The following is a 23,801-nucleotide window of genomic DNA, read 5'->3' as shown; positions in this document are numbered from 1 at the left end:
GGTGAGTTTCCCCAACAATTTCTGTCTTTGTTTGGCCATCTGGTTGCTTATTTGCTTGCTGCTGCTGGGATATTGCTGTGCACAGGTTGACCAATGGGTTGCCTGCACCCAACATTGACAGTACTTGTGGCTGGTTGTGGGCACCTGCCTTCAGTATCTTCCAAATTGGCCAAAGATGAAGTCCATCACAGCACGCACACCACTGTGAAGCTGACGATTCTGTCACTGCAGTGGCCGAGGGTATTCTTTCTCAAAAGGCAGAAAATAAGAAAACAACCCTGATAATTAAAGTCCGTTACGAGAGACTGGAGATGCATAAACCAGTCTGAAGCTTCAGGGCAAGGCTGAGGAAGTGTTGCGTTCTCAGAGATGCCATCTTTCAGAATGAGGCATTACACCCAGGCTCCATCTGCCCTCTCAGCTGGATTTTAAACATCCCATAGCACAACTCTTAAAAAGAGTGGAGAGTTCTCCCTAGTGTCCTGACTATGAAAGTATCCTTTATCCATCACCACTCACGCTGATGGTTTGGTCACTCTATACAGTATTGGTTGTGTGACTGCTAATACATTGGCTTTCTGCAACATTAACCACTCAATTGGCTATAAAGCGCTTTGGAACCTCATCCTGAGGTGGTGTGATATACGTCCAAGCCTTTCTTTTCTTTAATACTGCCAGTGTTTGGTGTCTTCCAGCCCTGTGCCCACCATCAAATGGAGGAAGCTCGATGGGTCCCTGCCTTCCAAGATCTTGGAATCCATAAACAAGCCCACCTTACACATTCCCGATGTACAGTTTGAAGATGAAGGCGTGTACGAGTGTGAGGCAGAAAACTCAAGAGGAAAAGACTCAACTCAGGGCCGGATCATCATTCACGGTAAGAAATCCAGGTCTTGCACTGCGTTATACATGAGTAAAACATTTCTGACACAATTTTAACCCTGTGCTAATGGGCCGTTTTTGACTGAGTTACAATCTCATCTCTTTAGAACAAAGAAAATTTCCTCCAAGCCTGTGCCGATCCAGATCCTTTATCCAAACCTGTCTCCTATTTTCCAAGGATCTGTATCCCTCTGCTCCCTGCCCATTCATGTATCTGTCTAGATACATCTTAAATGACGCTATCGTGCCCGCCTCTACCACCCCCCGGCAATGTGTTCCAGGCACCCACCACCCTCTGCGTAAAGAACTTTCCACACATATCTCCCTTAAACTTTTCCCCTCTCACCTTGAAATCGTGACCCCTAGTAGTTGAGTCCGCCACTCTGGGGAAAAAGCTTCAGTAGATATTCACATGAGAACATTATCCTTTAGTGTCAGAGATGCAACACATCGGGTTAAATGTGAATATACTTCAAATGAGACATTTTTGCTGTGGGCAGGAACATTATGGACTTCAGAAATGAGGGGAGTTGACTGTCATGCTTCAGTTGAATGATAGAACAAGTTCAAGGGGCTGAATGTCCTCTTTCTATGACTAAGTTTTTTTGTGGGCCAGTTACAAATACACAATCACACAGGAGCAGAATAAGGCTAGTTGGCTCCTTGTTCAAAAGGATCATGGCTGATTTTAATGTGGCCTCAACTCTACATTCTTGCTGACCCCGATAACCTTTTCCTTCCTGTCTGGAAGTCAACAATTTGGCAATGCAGCATCTATCTCTTCCTACCCCCATGGATGTCAGGTCACATGGAGGGCCCAACTTTAACTCCCATGCAAAAGCATTGTTTAACGTTGGCCAAAATTAGAAATTTCTGGAAAAGCTCAGCAGCCAAGGCAACATCTGTGGAAAGAAATGCTGCTGGACCTGCTGAGCTTTCCCAGCAATTTCTATTTTTGTCCTTGATTTACAGCATTCACAGTTCTTTCAGTTTTTGTTTAGCATGGGATATTTTGTATGCAGAGTAATAAGAGACATAGTCTTACAGCATGGAAACAAACCCTTTGGTCCGACTAGTCCACACTGACTCTGTTCCCAAACCAAACTAGTCCCACCTGTTTGCATTTGGCCCATATCCCTTCAAACCTTTCCTGTTCATATACTTATCCAAATGTCTTTTAAACGTTGTAACTGTACCTGTATCCATAACTTCCTCTGGCACTTCATTCCACATATGAACCACTCTCTGTAGTGGGGAGGCTTGGCCAATTTTCATCATCTTAAAAGTATGTCTTTTGGCTGGATCCTACACCTGCTATATTGATGATAGTTTTGACATGTTTTCTTAGTAAAGCAGCTGTTTTCTTTAACCAAGTCTTGTCCAATGCCCTCCTGGGTTAACACCAGTGAACACAACGACTACAGTTTGTACTGTTACTGCAGTGAATTTCTTTATTTATCACTCAGTCAGTTTAACACTACAGCAAATCCCAGGCCCCAAGATGACTTTCCACATCAAGCAGATGTTCACCTGCACAGCCGCCAATGTGGTATACTGCATCCGCTGGACCTGTTGTGGCTTCCTCTACATTGGGGAAACCAAGCGGAGGCTTGGGGACGGCTTTGCAGAACACCTACGCTCGGTTCGCAACAAACAACTGCACCTCCCAGTCATGAACCATTTTAACTCCCCCTCCCACTCCTCAGACGACATGTCCGTCATGGGCCTCCTGCAGTGCCACAATGATGCCACCCAGAGGTTGCAGGAACAGCATCTCATATTCTGCTTGGGAACCTGCAGCCCAATGGTATCAATGTGGATTTCACAAGCTTCAAAATCTCCCCTTCCCCCACTGCATCCCAAAACCAGCCCAGCACGTCCCCGCCTCCCTAACCTGTTCTTCCTCTCACCTATGCCCTCCTCCCACCTCAAGCCGCACCTCCATTTCCTACCTACTAACTGCATCCCACCCCCTTGACCTGTCCGTCCTCCCCGGACTGACCTATCCCTTCCCTACCTCCCCACCTATACTCTCCTGTCCGCCTATCTTCTCCTCTGTCCATCTTTGGTCCACCTCCCCCTCTCTCCCTATTTATTTCAGAGTCCTTTCCCCATTCCCCTTTTCTGATGAAGGGTCTAGGCCCGAAACGTCAGCTTTTGTGCTCCTGAGATGCTGCTTGGCCTGCTGTGTTCATCCAGCCGCACGCTTTGTTATCTCAGATTCTCCAGCATCTGCAGTCCCCATTATCTCTGAGCATCAAATTGTATCAGGTTACAAACAAAGCTGCCTCACTGTCACTGCTGAGACTTAGGTATGACCTGCATTGGTGAGTGAGAGCTGGCTAGGCTGCAGTTCGTCAGCCGGGTCTATCCTCCTTCCCTGAACCTCTGCAATGGTTGCCCCTAAGTTACACTGCTGATGTCTTCAAAACACTATTTTTATGTGCTTTTGTTTGTAACTCGAGGAAGTTCAACTTCTGCCCAGGACTCTCATGACTCTAAGATCATCCACCTGATCACACTGGTCATAAAGACCAGATGTGTCTGTTTTATTGTTCTGACTTCTGTCTTTAGTTTAGTAACCTTGATAGCCATGAAGATGGAGAAGCTTCTAGGCAGCCCTTATCAACAGATTCCTACTTGATAAGCGGTGTCTAGCTCAACCTTGCATGGGAGGCTACTGTCCCTGTAAAGTTGGCCATTTTTCCCATCATCCTTGTAGACACTTAGCTATTAACCATTCTAGCACAGTGTTGAAATTAAGATGCAACCATACAGCAACACAAGCTTGAGAGGTTTTATTTGAGCTGGTGCTGCACTGCTAACATATTCAGGTGACGTGTCTCTGTGTTTAAAAGGCAACTGGATTGACACGGTGCACAGGGGAATATTAAGCCAAAACACAGGAAGCATTTGCTTCCAAAGTCCTGAGTGAGTATAACCATGGGAACTTGTTTTAAAAATTAAACAGTTGGTAACTTTAGTATTATTTTTGTGGGCCTTGTATTTAAAAATTACTTCCTACTAGTGATAGTGAGGAGACATTTAGCTTAACGATGTTATTGGGACGGTGGAATTACAGCAAAAATTAATCAGACCAGAAAGATTGTCCTAGTTGGCATTCGCTCATGCTGTTAGCTGAAAAGAGATGTGATGCTGAAGCCTTCTTTGGACTATTCAAGGACAAATAAAAGAATGTGAATTTTTGAACAATCACAACAATTCATACTACAAGAGAAAAACATACTAATAGGCTGGATTGGCAGAAATGTTGCTATGGAGAAAACAGCAAAAAAAAAACTCTAGGTCCCCTGAACTCTTGGGTAATTCAACAAAGTTCTAAGGTTTAAACATATTCATTCTGAAGAAGGGTCAATGGATCCAAAACATTAACTCTGCTTTCTCTCAACAGATGCTGCCAGACCTTCTGGGCTATTCCAGAAATTTATGTTTTTGTTTCTGATTTCCGGCACTTTTTTTGGTTGTTTAAATATTTTTGTGCTTTTTGCAGAGAACATGTCTCTACTCATGAATGTCCATCATCTAACAAGTTGTTTTAATTTCTTATGTGTATACTAGGCCATCTGCATTATTACCATGAATTGTTGCTTTAATGGGGGTAGGCCATTCAGCCCATCAACCTTACCTGCCATTTAATATGGCCATGCTGATTAAACTCTTCAGTGCCTTTTACCCACTTCATCCCTTCAGTTGTGTTTAACTGTGAGCAGACAGTAAATAGAGGTCACACACCTCTCGCGGGAGAGCGAGTTGAAAGTCACAAGGAGCCCATTGACTCAGGATGCCATGCAGTGCTGTGTGGTGCTTAGTTAAGATCTGAGAGCATGGGGCTTCCTGGCTACAAATGGGTTATGTTTCAAACAAAACAAAAACAAGTCCTGGATGGTGTAGACTACAGTTGCACATGTGCACAATTATGTCATTCTCTGGCACCTCAACCAAAGAGCTGCAAACAGCTTCAATACCCTGACACAGTAGGAATTGCTGATGCTAGAGTCTGAGATAACAAGGTGTGGAGCTGGAGGAACACAGCAGACCAGGCAGCATCAGAGGAGCAGGAAAGCTGACGTTACAGGTCTGGACCCTTCTTCAGAAAAGAATTTTTTTCAGAAGAAGGGTCCAGACCCAAAACTTCAGCTTTCCTGCTCCTCTGATGCTGCTTGGCCTGCTGTGTGCATCCAGCTCCATACTGTGTTAGCTTCAATACCCTGTCCACTGTCAGGACTGGTTCTTCTACATGGTCTGAACTATCGATCCCAAAGTTGGCAGTTATCCACTGCAGAGGCCTGGAATAAAGCAGGAAATCAATAATATTGCTGAGTTCTGTCAATTCATATAGTTAACTCCACAATATTGATCGCGTGATAGTCAGCCAGACAGCCAATCACTTTAACTTAAACTGACTGCTGATGCCAACTGGCTTTTGTCACTTTCCATCGCAGCTCACTCACTGTAACTCCTCTATTCTGTACCTTCCAGTGTACCATCCCTTTGTTCACCTCCGGTCAGTTGTCCATGACCCAATGATGGGGAGATAGTGGTGTAGTGGAAATGACGCTGAGTTATTAATGCCAGGTCTAGGCCAATGCCTTTGTGACAAGCCTTGGAAGCCCCACTGCCAGCAGGTAAACCCTAAGGTCAGGTATTACCACTGAAATAGAAAGTTATTCCCAGCAAATAGTGATTGTGGTGGCGATTGTTGTAAAAAAAAACTTGTCTGATTCAATCCTGTGCTCAAAGGAAGAAAATCTGCTGGCCTCAACTGGTCTGGCCTATATGTGACTCCAGACCCACAGCTTAGCTGATCTCAGAAATGAATCAAACCCATTCTGCAATTGCATAAACACCCATAACGCCAGAGGAGTAGCAGCAGAATTAGACCATTCAGCCCATTGAGTGTGCTTCACCATTCAGTGGCTGGTCTGCTAAGCCTTAACTCCACTTTCAGGCCCTTATCCCACAACGCTTGGTTCCCTTACTCATTAAAAACTTTTCACAACCTTGAATATATTTAATGGCCCAGCCCCTGTGGTAAAGACTGGTTGATAACACTCTGAGGAAAGGAATTCCTCCTCACCTCTATCTCAAATGTTCAACCCTTTACACAGAAATAATACCATACGGTCCTAGAATCTCGAACCTGGGGAATCTCCATCCACATTGACTCCAGCTACACTTCTCACTGCCTCAGAAAGGCAGCCAACATCATCCAAGACCCTCCCATCCTGTTTATAATCTCTTCCAACCTCTTCCACCAGGCAGAAGATGCAAAAACTTAAACACATGTACTAACAAGTTGAAGAACAGTTTATTCTCTGCTGTAATTAGAGTTCTGAATGGACCTTTCTAATTTCAAATTTAATGTGGTTGCTTTTTGTGAACCTTCTTTGCAGCTGTAACTTTGTATTCGTCGTTCTGTTCTATCACCCTACGATCTATGTACGGCATAATCTTGCCCGTACTGCATGTGAAACAAAACTTTTCACTGTGCCTAGGTACATGTGACAATAGTAAATCAAATCAAAAAACCACACTCTCCGCATCTGCCCTGTCATTGCCCCCGAGAATCTGACATGTTTCAATAAGGAGGCCGACGCTGTGATTGATCTGTCTCTGTGCCGTGCGGTCCTTGGTTATTCATGTCCCTTCGTCCTTTGATTTTCCTTTTCTCTTGGGTCTTTCCTCCAGCACAACCAGAGTGGCTTCAGATTATCAGTGACACAGAGGCTGACGTCGGCTCCAATCTGGATTGGAAATGTGCAGCAGCTGGGAAACCCCGCCCCACATGTAGATGGCTGAGAAACGGCCAGCTGCTAACTTCAAAGGTGTGAATGAAATATAAAACCGCGTTTTCCTGTGCATTCAAATACAGAGTTTGGAGAATAGCAAATGTGTTTAAAGGCCATGATAGAGAGGGAAGTAACATCAGTTAGTTTTTATTCTATTGGATTTCTAGACATATTGCATTTAGATATCTTAATCTCCCATCTTAACAACTCCTCACCTTGAGGTAGTCACCTGAGTGGCATGGTGGCCCTGTGGTTAGCACTGCTGCCTGACAATGCCAGGGATCTGGATTCAATTCCAGTTTCGGGTGATTATTTGTGTGGAGTTTGCATGTTCTCTGCATTGGAGTTCCCAGTCCCCCCCCCCCCCCCCGCCCCTCGGAGTTTGCACGTTCTCTGCATGGATGTTTCCCCCAGTTTTCTCCTCCCCACCACCCTCCTCCCCCCCACCACACAGTCCAAATGCATGCAGGTTTGGGTGGATTGGCTGTGTTAAATGTCAGGTTACAGTGGTGGGATGCTGTTAAAAGGGCCAGTGCAGACTAGATGGGCTGAATGTCCTCTATCTGCATGGTATGGATTCCAGGTATTTATTCATTTGCTGGATGTTGGCAAGGTTGGCATTTGTTGTTTATCTGTAGTTGCCCTTGAGAAGGCAATGATTGGGTTTCATATAGGACTGCTGCTGACAACATGGTGAAGGTATTCCTGAAGTGCGGTTAGGTAGGAAATCCGTATACCAGCAGCATATACACAAAGACTGCAGCCTGTTTTACATGTTGGTTAACTAATCCACACATCACCAAGGTTCAGTATGGTTTAGCACACAGCCTGCATCCTGGCTCCCTCACATGGATTAGTTTGGAACCTTTGAACTCATCGCACTGTTATGATTCAGCTAATATTAATACTGGACAGATTCAGAGGGTAACCTGTGCTGTTAGATCCTAAGATTGCCTTTTTTTTCAAATAGTGGCAGTCTATACTGAACACAGGCTACAAATGTACTTTTAACACAAAGAACAAAACGTTTATTGAACAAGGGAAAATAATACGAACTATATTACACTAGGCAAAAGGGTTGGAAAGACTTCATTATGAGCGCCAGGGACTCAAATTCACACTATTCCTTTTGCTCCAGTGATGTCCTTACAATCACCCAAACGTCACCATTATTTCCAAACTAAAGTTTCTCATTTGGGCTGGTACAGCTGCGACCAGTCTCCTTTGGACAAATTTCCATGCATTTGTGAGATGCTGTTTTCTTCAACTGGTATCTGTAGCGATTGAAATGAGGGCAGCCAGGTGGACATCATAGAATATGAGTTCCCTGATTGAACCAGGTTAACAGCTCCAATCGGGGAGCCCTGGCTGACAGATATAGACAGGAGTGTCAGAGGCTCTGCTTTCTCTGACAACTGGCTCCAAGGAAGCCAGACCAGTATCAAGTAAATGCACATAACAAATAAAGGGTGACTTGGTGACGAGATATGGCCTCTGGAGTATCTCTCCCACAGCTACCGAAAACAAACTGAAAGCCAAACTCACTATTACTTTAACCTCAAAGCAAACGGATTCTCTAAACTCAGTTTCCTGCAATTTTCCCCCAGATTCTTACTCAAGAATTCAGCACTTCAGCCTGTGTTTTGGCCTAAACCCATTTATTGATTTTCGGATTGTTTTGCCTGTCAGTGTCACCAGACCCTAGTCACCAGGCAATGGCAATTTTTTTCTCTCGTCCACCTTCTTTTCAATGCACTGAACTGTAAAGCCCCATTTCATTTCAAGGGTGTTAAAACTTTCTCAAAGCGCATATAAACACACATGAAGGCCCCTAGCTCTCATATGTTACTTTAAAAGTGAATAATCATGTTTTCCTCTTCTCAACACAAAAAGAACAATATTTAATTTAAATTATAGTTGTCATCAATAACCAAGTCTTCCAGAAAGGGTGGCTTCAACAATCGTTCTTGTTTTTATCCATACCACAGGACAAGTACAGGTTTGGGGTCTTATTGGCTGTTCAACCAGGCAGCCTTCCTTTATCTCTGAGCCTTCGCCACAATGGTTGATCTGCAATTTGACAACTAATGGCATCACAATAGAATTGAACGTTATCCAATGACTACGCATGATGCCCCTCAGCAGGTTTGACTGGAAAACAAATACTGGGCAATGAAGGGAGAATGGTGTTGGGTATGAGGAGGCTGGTAGATATGATTTCACAGGTCCTTCAAATGGCTTTGCTCTTTGCTGTATAATTCTAAGAGAGACCGATTAAGGAGGCTGGAAGACTTAATACAGTATAGAATTGCTACAGCCCATTGAGTTCACACTGATCCTCCAATGAGCATCCCACTCAGACCACACATTATGGACCATTTAGCATGGCCAATTCACCAAACTACACATCTGGGGACTGTAGGAGGAAACCAGACACAGCACGGGGAGAATGTGCAAACTCCACACAGATAGTCAGCTGGGTGTGGAATCGAACCCTGCTCCCTAGTGCTGTGAGGCAGCAGTGCTTACCACTGAGTCACTGTGCCACCCCTCCCAAACAGTTGAGCACAACAACACTGGACAACAGTAATCTTTTTCCAGTTCATGCTATGATCCATGGGTTACTTGAACACTAGTTAATAATATTTTATATTGAGTGGTCACTGGCCAGTGGCTAATTTGAGGCATATCTTTGAGTTAGTAGTGGTACCTGCACAGATTGGGTGTGGGATTCCTGATTGCCAAGTTGGTCCATTCGATGCCTGTTCCATGCCAAAGCATTCAGGTAACCCTATGGCCTCTCTGAAAGGAGTTCACTAGACAGTCAGTGGGGCTGGAAAACTTGAATGACTTCTCATCTTCTGAAGCTAATGTGGTTATTTGTATCAGCCCCATTGAGTTGGCGGGAGGAATACTGTTTCTGAACCCCATTATGTTCCCCACTACCCTCTCAGCTGTTAACTTTGGCTCTTTCAGAACCGCTTTGTAGTCAGCAATTGTGCGTTGAGAATTTTGAAACTTGTTAAGGATGACTCCGGCATGTACCAGTGTGTTGCCGAGAACAAACACGGGACCATTTATGCCAACGCAGAGTTGAAGGTTCAAGGTTAGTTGGATATTGCTGGTAATACTAACCTCTTCATCTATTGCCACTCTGAGCTGAGCTGAAAACTCAACATTGAACACACACTCAATGGTCAGGAAGTACTGGAATCATAGAGTCATTCAGCATGGAAACAGGCCCTTCGGACCAGCCAATCCATGCCAACCATCCCCAAACTAAACTAGTTCTACCTGCCTGCACTTGGCACATTTCCCCTCCAAACATTCCTTATTTCTGTACTTAGCCAAATGTCTTTTCAATGTTGTAACTGCACCTACATTCACCACTTCGTCTGGCAGTTCATTCCACACATGAACCACTCTCAAATTCATTATTCCCACACACACTGGATGTTCTTCCTGACATTTATCCATGTTTGCATTACACATTGCACCTTCCTTTTCACAAACTTTGCCTCTTACTCAATGCTCATAAAACTTCACCCCTACTTGAACAAACACAAAGTTGCTGGAAAAGCTATGCAGGTCTGGCAGAAGCTGTGAAGGAGAAAACAGGGTTAATGTTAACGAACAGCTCTGAGGAAGGGTCACCAGACCCGAAACGTTAACTCTGCTTTCTCCTTTACAGATGCTGCCAGACCTGCTGAGCTTTTCCAGCAACTTTGTTTTTGCTCCTGATTTACAGCATCCACAGTTCTTTCAGTTTTTAGCCCCTACTTGAACCCTGATTCCCGTTGAACCCACTGCTGCTACAGTTGACTGATGGGAGAGTAGAAGCTGTACAATGTGAGAGTGAGCGGCCAATCGAGTGTAGGAGTGACATCTACATTGTTCTGATAGAATCTGATCTGATTTGAATTATTCCTTCCAGTAATTTCCTGTCTTCATTCTCAGAATTGGCTCCAGATTTTCAGTCCAAGCCAGTAAAGCGGCTAATTCCAGCGGCAAGGGGAGGGGAGGTTCTGATTGAGTGCAAGCCTCGTGCAGCGCCCCAACCAAACATCTTCTGGACTAAAGGGACCGAGATTCTTTCCAACAACACAAGGTCAGTGACATAAACAACCTCATCAGCAACACATGCCACAAGGCAACATGCTTTGTGGAAGATGTCCATTGAATTGAAGTGAAGAGCCAAGACCCAGTGCAGGGTAGAGCATAGCCCCCATGTAGAGCATAGCCCCTGTGCAGAGTGTAGACCGTGTACAGAGACAATGGCGTTCGCAATGACCTGGTGGTATTAGCACTGCACTGTTAACCCAAAAACCCAGATAATGTTCTTGGGACCTGGGTTCGAACCCTGCCATCGCAGGAAGATGGAATTTGAATTTGATAAATACCTGGAATCAAGAATCTAATGATGACTGTGAATCCATTGTCAATTGATGGGAAAAAAAACCATCTGGTTCACGAAAGTCCTTTGGGGAAGGAAACTGCCATCCTTACCTGGTCTAAACTACATGTGATTCCAGACCCTCTGGGCAATTAGGGATGAGCAGTAAATGCTGGCCTAGCCAGTGATGCCCTCATCCTATGAATGAATGAAGAAAAAAAGACTGTGCAAAATCTCGTCACGGTTGGAGAGCATTGGAAGAAACCCACACTTGTGGTGATTGTTTGAGTGATGTGAAGACGTGGGGTATAGCCTCAATCCTGTGGCATGTGATAGCTGATATTCCCCATGATCTTGAGCTCTGTCCTCAGCTTTCACCAGGCATATCAATGGTTTAAATGAAATTGAGCTTATATTGGAGATTACAGAGTTTATTGAGTTATGAGGCAGACTATGCAGTAAGCAGTTACAGACGGACAGAGGAAGATGAAGTGAATGGAGGAAAAACGATGAGAGCAATCCATGGTATCATAAAGAACACTGGGAAGCCACTCCGCCCACCAGGTCTGTGCTGTTCATTTGAACAAGTTACTCACTTAACTACTGTCCTTTTCCCCTACTCTTCCTAATCTGTTCTTTTTCCAAATTGTATTCAAGTGCATCCCGGTTAACAATCTGGAATGCGCTGTGCAAGAGCGGAGAAAGCAGATTCAGTGACAACTATGAAAAACGAACTAGCTGCGCTTGTACCCATAAAAAGGAAACATTTACAGGATGACGGGGAGAGAGCAAGAGGGGTAGATTCAAAGAACTGGCATGGTTATGATGGAACAAATGGCCTCTCTGATCATACACTGAGAAGTTTTGAGAATTTATTTTTCTACTCAGTCTGTTATTAGTGAATACTGTAGTAGAACACGGCCATTGAATCTATGAAAGGGGGTCACTGGTTGGGCCAGCAATTATTTCTCTAACTAGGATGCCCTACATAATGGTGAGTCACTTCCTTGAACCTCAGTGGTCTGTGCAAATGAACACTCTTTGTGTCAGTTCCGATATGTGTTACACGTTTCAGAGGCACCATGTGGCAATGCACCCTATACTACATACTGGGTCAGGACAGCAGTGATCTTTCCCCAGAGATCATGTGTAAAGTCAGGCAGGTTTTCATGGTAATCCAGTCATTACATGGTTGCCCTTGCTAATGCTAGCTTTTAACTGAACATTTTGTTGATTGGCTGAGTTTAAATTATCCAACTGGAATGGGATGTGAACTGATGCCTGCAGTTCCAAACACTGGGTGCTGGATTAGTCTAAATACACAGATTTGCCAGAGATCAAATATTCCTAATCTCAAAGAGTTTAACAATTTTGTAGAACACACACATCCAGAAAGAAGCCAGAAGGTACACATTCAGGTGTCAAGGAGGTACAAAAGTACTTTTTAAATGACCTTTCCAAGTTGGCATGGGCTGACAAAATGAAGTGATTTGTCAGAGGGATTGAAACAGAAAATACAATGGTCTGTCTCTAGTGGGGCAGAGGCAGTGAGGCTCAAACAATGGAGTGTCTGTCATTGCTGGGACTGAGATGAGGGTTTGGAGGTTATGGAGGGGTTTCTGAGCAGGATGTGTGACTAGCAAGCCTCCCTTTGATAAGTAGGAACAAAGCTGCGAGGGTTTTAAACAGTAATCGTAACCTCAAATTCATGTCACTGAGGTACAAGGACCAAGCCAATGTGGCTAAGGTTGGAGTGTGTCATGGGTTTTGGTCAGGAGAGAGGTTACAGTATGAGAGATGCTGAGTACATTACACATTTGTGTTGTTTAAAGTAATGGTCCTGAAAGAGTTAATGTTGAAGTTACATTAAGCTCAACCCAATCTGACGTCGTCATTTAACCAATGGATGGAAAAGAATCTGTTGGCATGAGGTCCCTATGGAATAATGGGGGGTCCCATAGAAATGTTTAAAATTCTATCAGGACTCGACAGGGTAAATGCAGGAGTAATGTTCCCAATGACCAGAGAGTCCAGAATCAGGGAGTCACCGTCTAAGGAATCTGGGGTAGGCCATTTAGGGGAGAAATTTCTTCGCCCAGAGAATGGTGAACCTGTGGAATTCTCTGTCACATAGAGCAGTTGAGTTCTAAACATTTAATGTTTTCAAGAAGGAGTTCAATTTATTTCTTAGGTCTAAAGGGACCAAAGTGTGCAGTGAGAAAGCAGGAACTAGGTACTGAGTTGGATAAACAGCCACGATCATGTTGAGTAGTGGAGTAAGCTTGTAGGACTGAATGATCTATTCCTGCTTTTATTTTGTAAGTTGCAACAGCCTTTCCACATTAACACTCAATAGTGGTTTACACAGCTAATTGGATAGCCTCTAGAACTCAGTATAGGTTTCTGATGACCACCTCACTTTTGTTCCTGTTACAAATTATCCCACTAGGGGCTGTCTAGCTTGTTTATGGGTTTAGTTTAAAAGAATATAAAGGGACACTGGTGTCAGCTTTCCACACCAAACAGAATCCAGAAGTTGGCACTGCAACTCGAAAACTCCCATTGTGGGGTCTCCTTAGCCCATGAGGCACCCAATGATAATTTGACCAAATGCCTGGTCTTCGGGGGAGTTTGATAATTGTGCTACTACCACAAATCTCTGTTTCGTTCAAGCAGAACAACTGTATTTGCAAATGGCACCTTAAGGATTCGGAACATAAGCCGAATGGATGAAGGAAAATACACCTGTTTTGCAGAGAATTCCAAAGGGAAGGCAAACAGCACAGGCACTGTGTCAGTCAGAGGTCAGTCTGTTTCTTCTGGTCACTAAATGACGCCCCAAAAGACCTCGTCTCTCTTTCTGAATGTTTACACATGTTCTGGTGATCTCTTCCCTCTCAGTCTCCGTTCTGTCCCTTTTGCATCTTCCTTTCTTGACTCATGCTCCTGTTCCTCCCACATTCTCACAGACGCTACTAAAATTACTCTCGCTCCATCCAACGCTGATATCAACCTCGGCGAAGATGTGGTGCTGCAGTGCCATGCAAGCCACGATCCCACCATGGACCTCACATTCACCTGGTCGGTTAATGACTCTCCTGTGGACTTTGACCTCATGGGGGAGCACTTCCATCGCGTTTCAATGGTGAGTACGCTTTCGGGTTCATCCCTGGCTTCTTCGTCATTATTAGTGCGACTTCCTCCAACTCTGCAGCCGTCCTCGAACTCTGCTGACCTCTAATTCTGGCGTCTCGTACTTTTTAATCAGTCCCCCATGTGCAGCCTTGCCTTTAGTTGCCCTAAGGCCCTAGACTCTGGAATTCCCTCCTTAACTCTCCAACTCCCTTTTCCACTTCTTTAAGACAACCTTCAAAACCTAACTCTGACCGAGCTTGTGATGACTTGCCCTTCTATCTCCTCATGTTGTTCAATGTCAAATGTTAATTGGCAATACTTGTGTGAAGTGACTTGGGATGTCGCTTGCTGCATTAAGAAAGCTGTAGGAATACAGGTTGTTGCTGCTTTGTCTGTTTGCCTGGATGTGAGAGAATTATAATCGCAGCAAAAACACTGTTACTTTGTTAAAAGCTGGATCACTAAACGTGCATGTTTAATGAACATCAGTGTTAATGTACGTAGTGCGCAATGAAGTGATAAGTAAAATAATCAGAACTTGGCCAATCAATCATTTATTCCGCAACAGCATATTCTAAGTTTAGTGCAGTGCTCTTGTACAGATGCTTACTGAACATTAGTAAGATAGATTTTCAAATATTTCATTGCACTGAAGCACTAGATGGCATGATGCCTTCAAGAAATGATTCCTGGGATAGAATTAATAGTCATTTGGAAAAATGTAAATTGATTGGAAACAGTCAGCAACAGTCCTTTTTTAAGGAAAATTCACACCGGGTCTCTGGAGTTGTTTGAAGAGATAGTGCCGTAAGGGTAAAGGTGTTGATATGGCGTACCTGGATTTCCAAAAGGCACTTGATGCCAAACAGCAGACCTGTGAGGAGTGTCAGAGCTCATAAAGTAAAAGGGGTAGTAGCAACATGTTGAGGAATAGAAAATAATGTTAGGAATGCAATATGAAATGGGTATTTTTTTTGGACCTGGCAAAGACTTGCAGCGGAGTTCACTGGGGGTTGGTACTTGATTTTCCTCATCAATATAAATGATCCTGATCTTGGTGCACCGGGGACAATTTCGAAGCTTGTGGACAACATAAAACCTGTGGGAATTCCAGACTGTGAGGGCAACAACATTAATGTTTTTGAACAAAAAGATATTGAAAAATTGGTGGATGGCAGATGAAGTTCAACGCAGAGAAGCGTGAGCAGATGCCCTTTGAAGGAAAAACATTCAGAGATGAAAGGTATTATTCTAAAGGGTGTGTAGGAGCAGAGAGATCCCGGGTCTGTACGTACATATCTAATTAAAGGTGAAGGACATTAGGGAGAATTGTAATAAGGCATGCGGTATTCTAGGCTTCACAAATAGGGGCATGGAGTGTAAGAGCAGAGATGGATCATGAATGGCCAACACAAACCTTCCTCACTTGTATAAATAGTCCCCCCCCCATAAATACACATTCACATGTGCACACATTATATACTTTAGATTATAAACATACAAACCCAAGAGAATTTTTGATGTTGACGTACAGTCATAGTGCTAGCCAGCTTACCTCATTGATCACAGTGATGATGGGTGAGCAGGAATTACTGTGAACTAGGACCTATAAAGTCAGGTATTGGCTGGGCTGTAGCTTATGGAGGCTGGTATGTTGGACGCTGGCATGTTGGAGGCTGGCAGAGAGAACACGGGACTCTGAATCATACTGTCACCTGTCTCTCTCACAAGGGATCAGGAACTTGGGCAGGTTCTCCCCCCATGGATTCTGCTCTTTGCGATAATGGGGTAATGACCCAAAGCATCAGGTCTGGAAGAATGAAATAGCCAGTGCTTTTCACAGCCGTGAGTTATTCTAACTCATGTTCGTACACTCATTACAAAGACCAAGGTGCAGTTGCCACACAGATCAGTTTGTTTCAACGAGTGCAATTGAAAATTAGGGCCTGGGAGGGTCTGCTAGCACTACCTAGAAAGGACTGTCTGGAATTGTGTGCCCATAAGAGTATGCCCTTGTTGCCTTCCACTGGGGCAACTGGGAGAAACTGGTATCAGGTTATAGATTTGCTGCTGAGCCAGCCGGTTTGGTTGTAAACGTTCCATCACCCTGCTAGGGAACATTGTCAGTGTGCCTCCGGTGAAGAGTCGGTGTTCTGTCCTGCGTGTTATTTACGTGTCTCAGTTTGTTGGGGCGTTTGGTACCACTTCCACTTCTGTTTCTCAGTGGTTTGCACACAGGGTCTAATTCAACGTGTTTGTTGATGGAGTTCCAGTTGGATGGAATACCAGGCCCCCAGGAATTCCCTGCCATGTCCCTGTTTGACTTGTGCGATTATGAATGTGTTGTCCGAGTCAAATTTGTGTCCCTCATCGCCCGTGTTTAGTGAGACAAGTGAGAAATGATCGTGCCTTCTGGTGCCTATTTGGTGTTTGTGTATCCATATTGTCAGCTTTCTCCCGGTTTGGCCTATGCAGTGTTTCTCACAGCCCTTGCATTGTATTTTGTATATTACACCGGTTTTGCTGATTTTGTGTAAGGGATCCTTTATGTTTGTCTGTATTTGTTAGCGCAGGTTCATTGTTAGTTTGTGGGCTACCCTGATACCTAGGGGTCTGAGTAGTCTTGTGGTCATCTCTGAAATGTCCTTGATGTGTGGTAGGATTATTAGTGAGTCTGGTCATGTTGTGTCTTCCTGTTGTAGTCTGTCTCGGAGGTAGCAGCGGATTGTGCTTTTGAAGACTCCGTGTAGGCGCTCCTGTTCTGCTTTGTGAAGTCCCAGGTTGCTGAAATGTAGCTTATTTAAATAGTGTCCTGATGCAGCTCCATTTGTGGGCATTGAGGCAGTAGCTGGTGTAATTGAGCATCTGGTCGGTATGTCTGGTCTTTCTATATACAGTAGTCTGGAGTTCCCCTTTGCTTTGCATTCTGCCATTATGTCCAGGAAGGGTAGTCGGTTGTTCTCTTCTTCTTTTGTGAATTTTATCCCAGTGAGGATGTTGGTTTTGTGTTAGTGGGTTTCTTCTAGTTTTGTATGTTTGATAATAACAAAGATGTTATCTACATATTAGACACAGGGTTGGGTTATATAGTGGGGAGCACTGTCCATTCTAACCTTTGTATTACTGCTTCTGCAATCAGTCCTGGTAATACGCATCCCATTGGCATTCTGTTCATTTGTTTGTATATGCTATTGGTGACTTTGATGATGGTGAGGAGTTCTTGGGAGGAATGCATGGAGTCGGTAGTGTTGTCCACAAAGTATTGCAAGTTCTGCTGTAGTTCTTTGGCAAGCCTATATGTTGGTGTGCCTGGTACTCACTACAACAAACTGAGGCATATAAATAACAAGCAGGACACAATACTGACGCTTCTCCGGAGGCACACTGACGATGTTACCCAACAGGGGTAACCAAACCCATCGGCTCAGCGAGCATGTCTACAATCTCATCCACAACCTAAGCTACAAATTTTCTCGAAAGCTTTAAACACTGGTGTCATTCTATGAATGATAAGGGAGGGGTCACTTGTATCACTTCTGCACACTGAAGTGTCTCTATCTCTTTAATTACAGCGGGAAACCATTGGAGACCTCAAGATAACCAATGTACAGCTGAAACACTCTGGAATATACACCTGCACTGCCCAGACAGTGGTGGACAGTGCTTCAGCATCAGCAATGCTGGTCGTGAGAGGTGAGGACCATTACACTGAATTACGACAGTACTTGCAATACACTAACAGGCTATTCAGCTTAATTGGTCTGTCGAGATTTGAATGTTCTACAAAAGCATCCTTCCACCTTTTGTCATTTAACCCAATCAGCACACTTTGATTTCTTGCTCTCTCGTATCTTTACATTGCTTTCTCTGTTCATCTCAACCATTACCTGGAGTGAAAATGAGAAAATTAGTACAGATGTTTAAATTTATGAAGGGTCTCAATAAAGTAATTAAGCAGAAACTGTTTCCCTTGTAATCAGTTTTAAAGTGGTTAGTAAGAAATCTTTTAGACTGTGAATTGTTGCAATCAAAGGTGCACTGCCTCAAAGGTCAGTGAAAGAGGATCCAAGTTGCAAAATGGAATTTGATGCATACTTGGGAAAAAGTTTTTGCAAGGTTCATTGAAAGAATAGAAATGTAGTCAGTTTTTCCAAGTCATCACAGACATGACGGACCAAATGGCCTCCTGCTGTGTTAGTAGATTGGGTGATTAAAAAAAGGAGGGAGAAATGAAGTTACACACCACGGATATAGACCCTTTAGTCCAACGCATCTGCACTGACCAGATATCCTCCCATTTGCCTGTATTTGCCCCATGTCCATCTGAACTCTTCCTATTCATTTACCTACCCAGATGCCTTTTAAAAGTTGTAATTATACCAGCTTCCACTGCCTCTTTGGCAGCTCATTCCATACACGCACCACCCTCTCTGTGAAAAAGCTACCCCTCAGGTACTTTTTAAATCTTTCCCCTCTCACCTTAAACCTATTCCCTCTAGTTTTGTACTCCCCCACCCTGGAGAAAAGATCTTGACTATTCACCCTATCCATGCTCCGCATGATTTTGTAAACCTTTGTAAGGTCACCCCTCTGCCCCCAACATTTGAGAGAAAAAAGCCCAGCCTATTCCCCCTCTCCCTATAACTCAAATCCTCCAGTCCCAGCAATTTTTTTTCTGAACTCTTTAAGGTTTAACATCTTGCATACAGTAGGGAGACCAGAATTGAACACAGCATTATAAAAGTGGCCTCACCAATGTCCTGTAGAGCCACAACATGATGTCCCAACTCAGTGCTCTGACCAGTGAAAGCAAGGGTGCCAAACGCCTTCTTCACCATCCTGTCTATCTGTGACTTGACTGTCAAGGAGCTATGCACCTGCCCCCCTAGGTCCCTTTGTTCAACAACACTCCCTTTAATGCTCTGTTATTAACTGTAAATCCTACCTTGTCTTACTAAATGCAATACCTCACATTTATCTAAATTAAACTCCATCTGCCATTCCTCGGCCCATTGGTCCATCTGATCAAGGGAGTGCAGGGATTAGAAACCAAACACAGATATAACCAACAGAGTGAGTGGATAGTTGCATGTGACATGAATGGACAGGCTGGCTCTCAGTCTGCTGGGTTTTTTAGAACAGCTTGACATTCAAAACCCTCGGGACTTGGGACTTCATTTTCGGTATTTTTAATTGATATTGGACTGATGTATATGAATCTTTCCAGCCTCCCTTGTTAATTACAGCTCGTTTTGATGTGGAAAACGTCAGAGAGATGTGACATATAATCAGCTGCATGCAGATAAAGGGCTGGCTACTTCCGTGAGTGCTAAACTCTCAAGGTCCAACAAACAGCTGGTGTGACAGATGCTTCCATAAGCTCTCAGGGCCACAAAGGCCCCTTTCATCAAATAATTAAAGGGGAAAGGAAAACCTTGGGAATTGCTTTTCATTCCAATCATTCTCCTAAGCTTTGTTTTATTGAAGAGAACAAGACAAAAACAAGATTTGATTGGGATTTTTTCTCATAAATGTCAATTGCCTTGCCAGCCCACAGGACTTCATGACGGGTGGGCGGATTGTTGCCGTGGTTACTCTAGAAAGACTTGTTCCAATGTTTGTAATCAGGTTACCCTCAGCTCTGCACACACTCCCAATGTTAGGCTGCCAAGATCGCCCGGGAGTCGGCAGGGTTGGGAGAATAATGTCCTGTGGCACCTGCGGTGCAGGAAGAAACATGGGAATAAATATTCCCAGCATTAATTAAGGAGAGCTGTTGTGGATTTGTTAAAGGCAAACCATGTTTTAATTGATGTGGTTGAGTTTTTTGCTAGCTTGTGGAATGAAAGGGAGCTTGGAGATAAAGTTGGTTGAAGAACAGAAAGCAGAGAGTATCGCTGACGGTTCTGGAGAGGTTATATAATGTGGTCCCCTGAGGGGACTGCTTTTCTTGGCCTATATTAATAACCTAAATAGGCGTGGAGGATATAACTTCAAATTTGCTGAGTACATAAAACTTGGAAGTATTGTTAACTATGAGCAGGATTGTGATAAAATTCAAGAAGAAAGCACTATGGGACAGTCAGACATTACGGTGAGAGATTCGTTTAATACAGAGACGTCTGGACTGTTACAGTTTGTTAGCCAGAATGAGGAGAAACAACATAAAGGATACAATTTAACATTAAGGGTTTTAGGAGCAGAGAGACCTGGGGGTGTATCTTTTAATAAACCAATGAAGTGCCCTATGAGAAAGTGTCATTTAAAAAACCACTGTCACCAAAACAAAAACTCTGGAAGAAACTTGAGTTAAAATGTGATTTCATAGAATTCCTACTGTGTTGAAGCAGGCCATTTGGCCCATCGACTTCACACCAAACATCTGGAGACCATCCCATCCCCAGGCCCACTGTCCCCACCCTATCCCTGTATTTATCACAGCTAATCCACCGAGCCTGTACAATTTAGCACAGCCAATCCACCTAACTTGCATATCTGTGGGAGGAAACCGGAGCACCCGGAGGAAACCCATGCAGACTCAGAGGGAATGTGCAAACTCCACACAGACAGTTACCCAAGGCTGGAATTGAATCCAGGTCCCTGGCACCGCGAGGTATCAGCACCCACCACTGAGCCACCTGGACCTCATTTTATGTGACATCGGGCACTCCAGCTCCTGTGGTACCCACCAGTCGCGGGAGGATTCAGGTGCGCCTTTAGGCACTGTGTGCTCCCTCTCCAAGGATAGAGAATAGAGGCAGGTGTTTAGGTGGAACCAGCCCACTCAATTGCCCACTGCCTAGACCTGTTAATGACCACCTTGGCCAGACTCTGGACCAACACTACAAGGAAGTCCTCCTGCCCATCCCTTCACCTCCAGTGGATGAAGCATGGGACTGAGGTGCAACCTAAAATTGAGGAGCAGCCACTCCAAGTCTTAGAGGAGGGACTTTGTGTACTCTGTGTAATAATGGAACACAGTTACCGGGACTACTCAAATCAGTGAATGGATAAAGCTAATGATGCAGGAAGATTTCAAAAGCAGGGGTGTTATAGTGACCCATTATATCTCACTGGTTCAATGTCAACTGGAGAATTGTATCCAAGTCTAGACACTGAGAATGGCAAGGCTGTAGAGCGGGTTCAGAGAAGGTTCACAAGGATGGTTTCAGGGATGACAAACTTCCCATTTGGATTATCAAGATTGATGTTCTTCTTAGATGATAGGGGAGATTTAGTGAGCGGTGCTCAAAGCCATGAGGGTTTTGGACCGCATAAATGGAGGGGAAACAGTGTTCCTGTTGGCAAAAGACTCAAGAGCCAGAGAGCAAGAGTTTAAGGTAATTGGCAAAAGAAGCAACAGCAACATGAAGAAGAATTTTATTTTGAAGTGAGCGACCTGGATCCGGAATGCAATGTCTGACAATATGGTAGAGGCAGGTTCAATCAAGGCCTATAAAGGAGCATTGGATAAATTATCTGCTGTGAAAGGATTTGCAAGGGAGTACAGCAGGCAGTTGGGAACAGGTGAGGTGCTGGGGCAGAAAGCCGAAATAGACACAATGACCCAAGTAGATTGTCGATGCTGTGACCATTTCAGGAAAGTTTTAAAGGAATAAGTTTTTTAAAAAAAAGCTTACATTTTTGATCTCCTTAGTTTATGAGTTTTAAAAGTCTTGGAGAGTAGCTAGAGAGAAGGGCTATTTGACTGATGGCTTCCAATTATGTAGTGGGGAGTCTTTTTGCTCACCCATTGGCTTATTGGAGGGACTAGCTGTGATAATGCACCAATTGTACATCCATTGGGCTGGAGCAGTTGGCGACAGAATCAAATCTCCAGGAATACATCCAATCAAATCTGGAAAATCCTGATGCCAAATGCAGACCATGCAAGGGCTGTCATTAACACAAGACCATAAGACATAAGAGCGAAATTAGGCCATCCAGGCAATAGAGTCTACTCTGCTGTTCAATGAGATCCAATAATCCTCAGCTCCACTTTTCTGCCTTTTCCCCATATCCCACAATTCCCTTACTGATTAAAAACCTGTCAATCTCAATCTTGAATATACTTTATGACCCAGCCTCGATAGCCCTCTATGGTAAAGAATTCCACAGATTCACTACCCCCAGAGAGAAGAAATGCCCCCTCGTCTCTTAAATAGGTGACTTTTCACTCTGAGATTATGCCCTCTGGCCCTGGACTCTCCCACAATGAGAAATAACCTTTCTACACCCACTCTGTAAACCCCCGAAAGAACCTTATATATTTCATCAAGGTCTCCTGTTACTTTCCTAAAATCCAATGAGTACAGTCCCAATCCACCCAGCCTTTCCTCATAAAAAAATTCCTTTCATATCTAGAATCAACCCAAGTGAACCTTCTCTGTGATCTGACTAGTACTTTGTATACTTTTAGCAAAATGTCTCTTAAAATCCATTCCCTTAGAAGTAAAGATCCAATATTTGATGAACCTTCCCTGTTACCTGTTCAATGTTATGATTCATGCACTCGGACCCCAAATCCCTCTACCTGCACATTTCTGTAGTCTTTCCCTATTTAAATAATATTTAGCTCTTCTGTTCTTCCTGTCAACTTGCCACTTTCCCACACAGACATGGCTTAAATCCAACTAGGGAAGTAGCTTATGGAATTCAATTAATAATTCTGGAATGGACAGCTAGCCTCAGTGATGATGACCAGGATAACTACCATTAATTGTAGGAAAAATCTGTTCACTGAAATCTTTTACAAAAGAAAATCTTCCATCCTTACCTGGTCTGGCCTGCATGTGACACCAGACCCACAGTAATGAGGTTAACTTTAAATGCCCACTGACATTGCCCTACTCAGTTCAAGGGTAAGTAAGGATTGACCACAAATAGGAACATAACATAGAGACATAGGGATTAGGAGCGGGAGGAGGCAATTCAGCCCTTCGAACCCACTCCACCATTTATCATGATCATGGCTGGTCTTATCCTGGTCTCAACTCCAGTCTCATGCCTGCTCCCCATAGCCCTTTATCCTGCTTTTCATCTGAAACATACCTATTTCTTTCTTGAATCTGTTGACTGATTCTGCCTCCACTGGACTCGAGGCATTGAGTTCCACAGATTCATGACCTTCTGAGAGCAATAGTTTCTCCTGATCTCAGTTTTGAACCTACCTCCTCTCACTCTATAGATATAGTTATTTAAAATTCATTCAGAGGATATGGGCTTTGCTGGCTGCACCAGCATTTTCTGCCCATCGCCGGTTGCCCAGAGGTCAGGTAAGAGTCAATTATATTGCACTGACTTTAGAGGCACATGTAGGCCAGACCAGTTAAAGCTGGCAGATTTCCAGATGGATTTTCCCAACAATCGTTGTCACCATTAACTTTTGAGATTTTTATTGAATTCAATTTCCACCTGCTGTCATGATGGGATTTGGGACCTGGGCATTACCTGAGTCTTTTAATTAATAGCCTAGCCTTAGGTTTGGTCCTTAGTGAAGAGTTGCTGTTGGTTCCAGAGCAGAGAAAATTCCAGGTATGATTGTTTCAGCCAAATGCAGTGACGCTGAAGCGTATGCTAGC

General features: G+C 43.9%; 1 protein-coding gene across 2 annotated transcripts in view; it reads left to right on the top strand.

Moving 5' to 3' along the window:
- Window positions 1-23,801, top strand: part of cntn2 (contactin 2) — a 213,938-nt gene that overhangs the window by 149,006 nt on the left and 41,131 nt on the right. The window contains exons 8-14 of one of the 2 annotated variants that reach the window (XM_048553134.2): window positions 696-877; window positions 6,592-6,728; window positions 9,669-9,798; window positions 10,650-10,800; window positions 13,762-13,889; window positions 14,055-14,230; window positions 17,793-17,913. In XM_048553134.2, coding sequence (XP_048409091.1) covers window positions 696-877; window positions 6,592-6,728; window positions 9,669-9,798; window positions 10,650-10,800; window positions 13,762-13,889; window positions 14,055-14,230; window positions 17,793-17,913 — 1,025 coding nt within the window. Of the gene's footprint in view, window positions 1-695; window positions 878-6,591; window positions 6,729-9,668; window positions 9,799-10,649; window positions 10,801-13,758; window positions 13,890-14,054; window positions 14,231-17,792; window positions 17,914-23,801 lie in introns of both variants that reach the window. The other variant, XM_048553132.2, reaches the window with a different exon arrangement.

Source organism: Stegostoma tigrinum, chromosome 21 (assembly GCF_030684315.1).
Source record: "Stegostoma tigrinum isolate sSteTig4 chromosome 21, sSteTig4.hap1, whole genome shotgun sequence".
In the NCBI taxonomy this organism is placed as follows: domain Eukaryota; kingdom Metazoa; phylum Chordata; class Chondrichthyes; order Orectolobiformes; family Stegostomatidae; genus Stegostoma; species Stegostoma tigrinum.
This window is presented reverse-complemented; position numbering and strand designations above follow the sequence as displayed.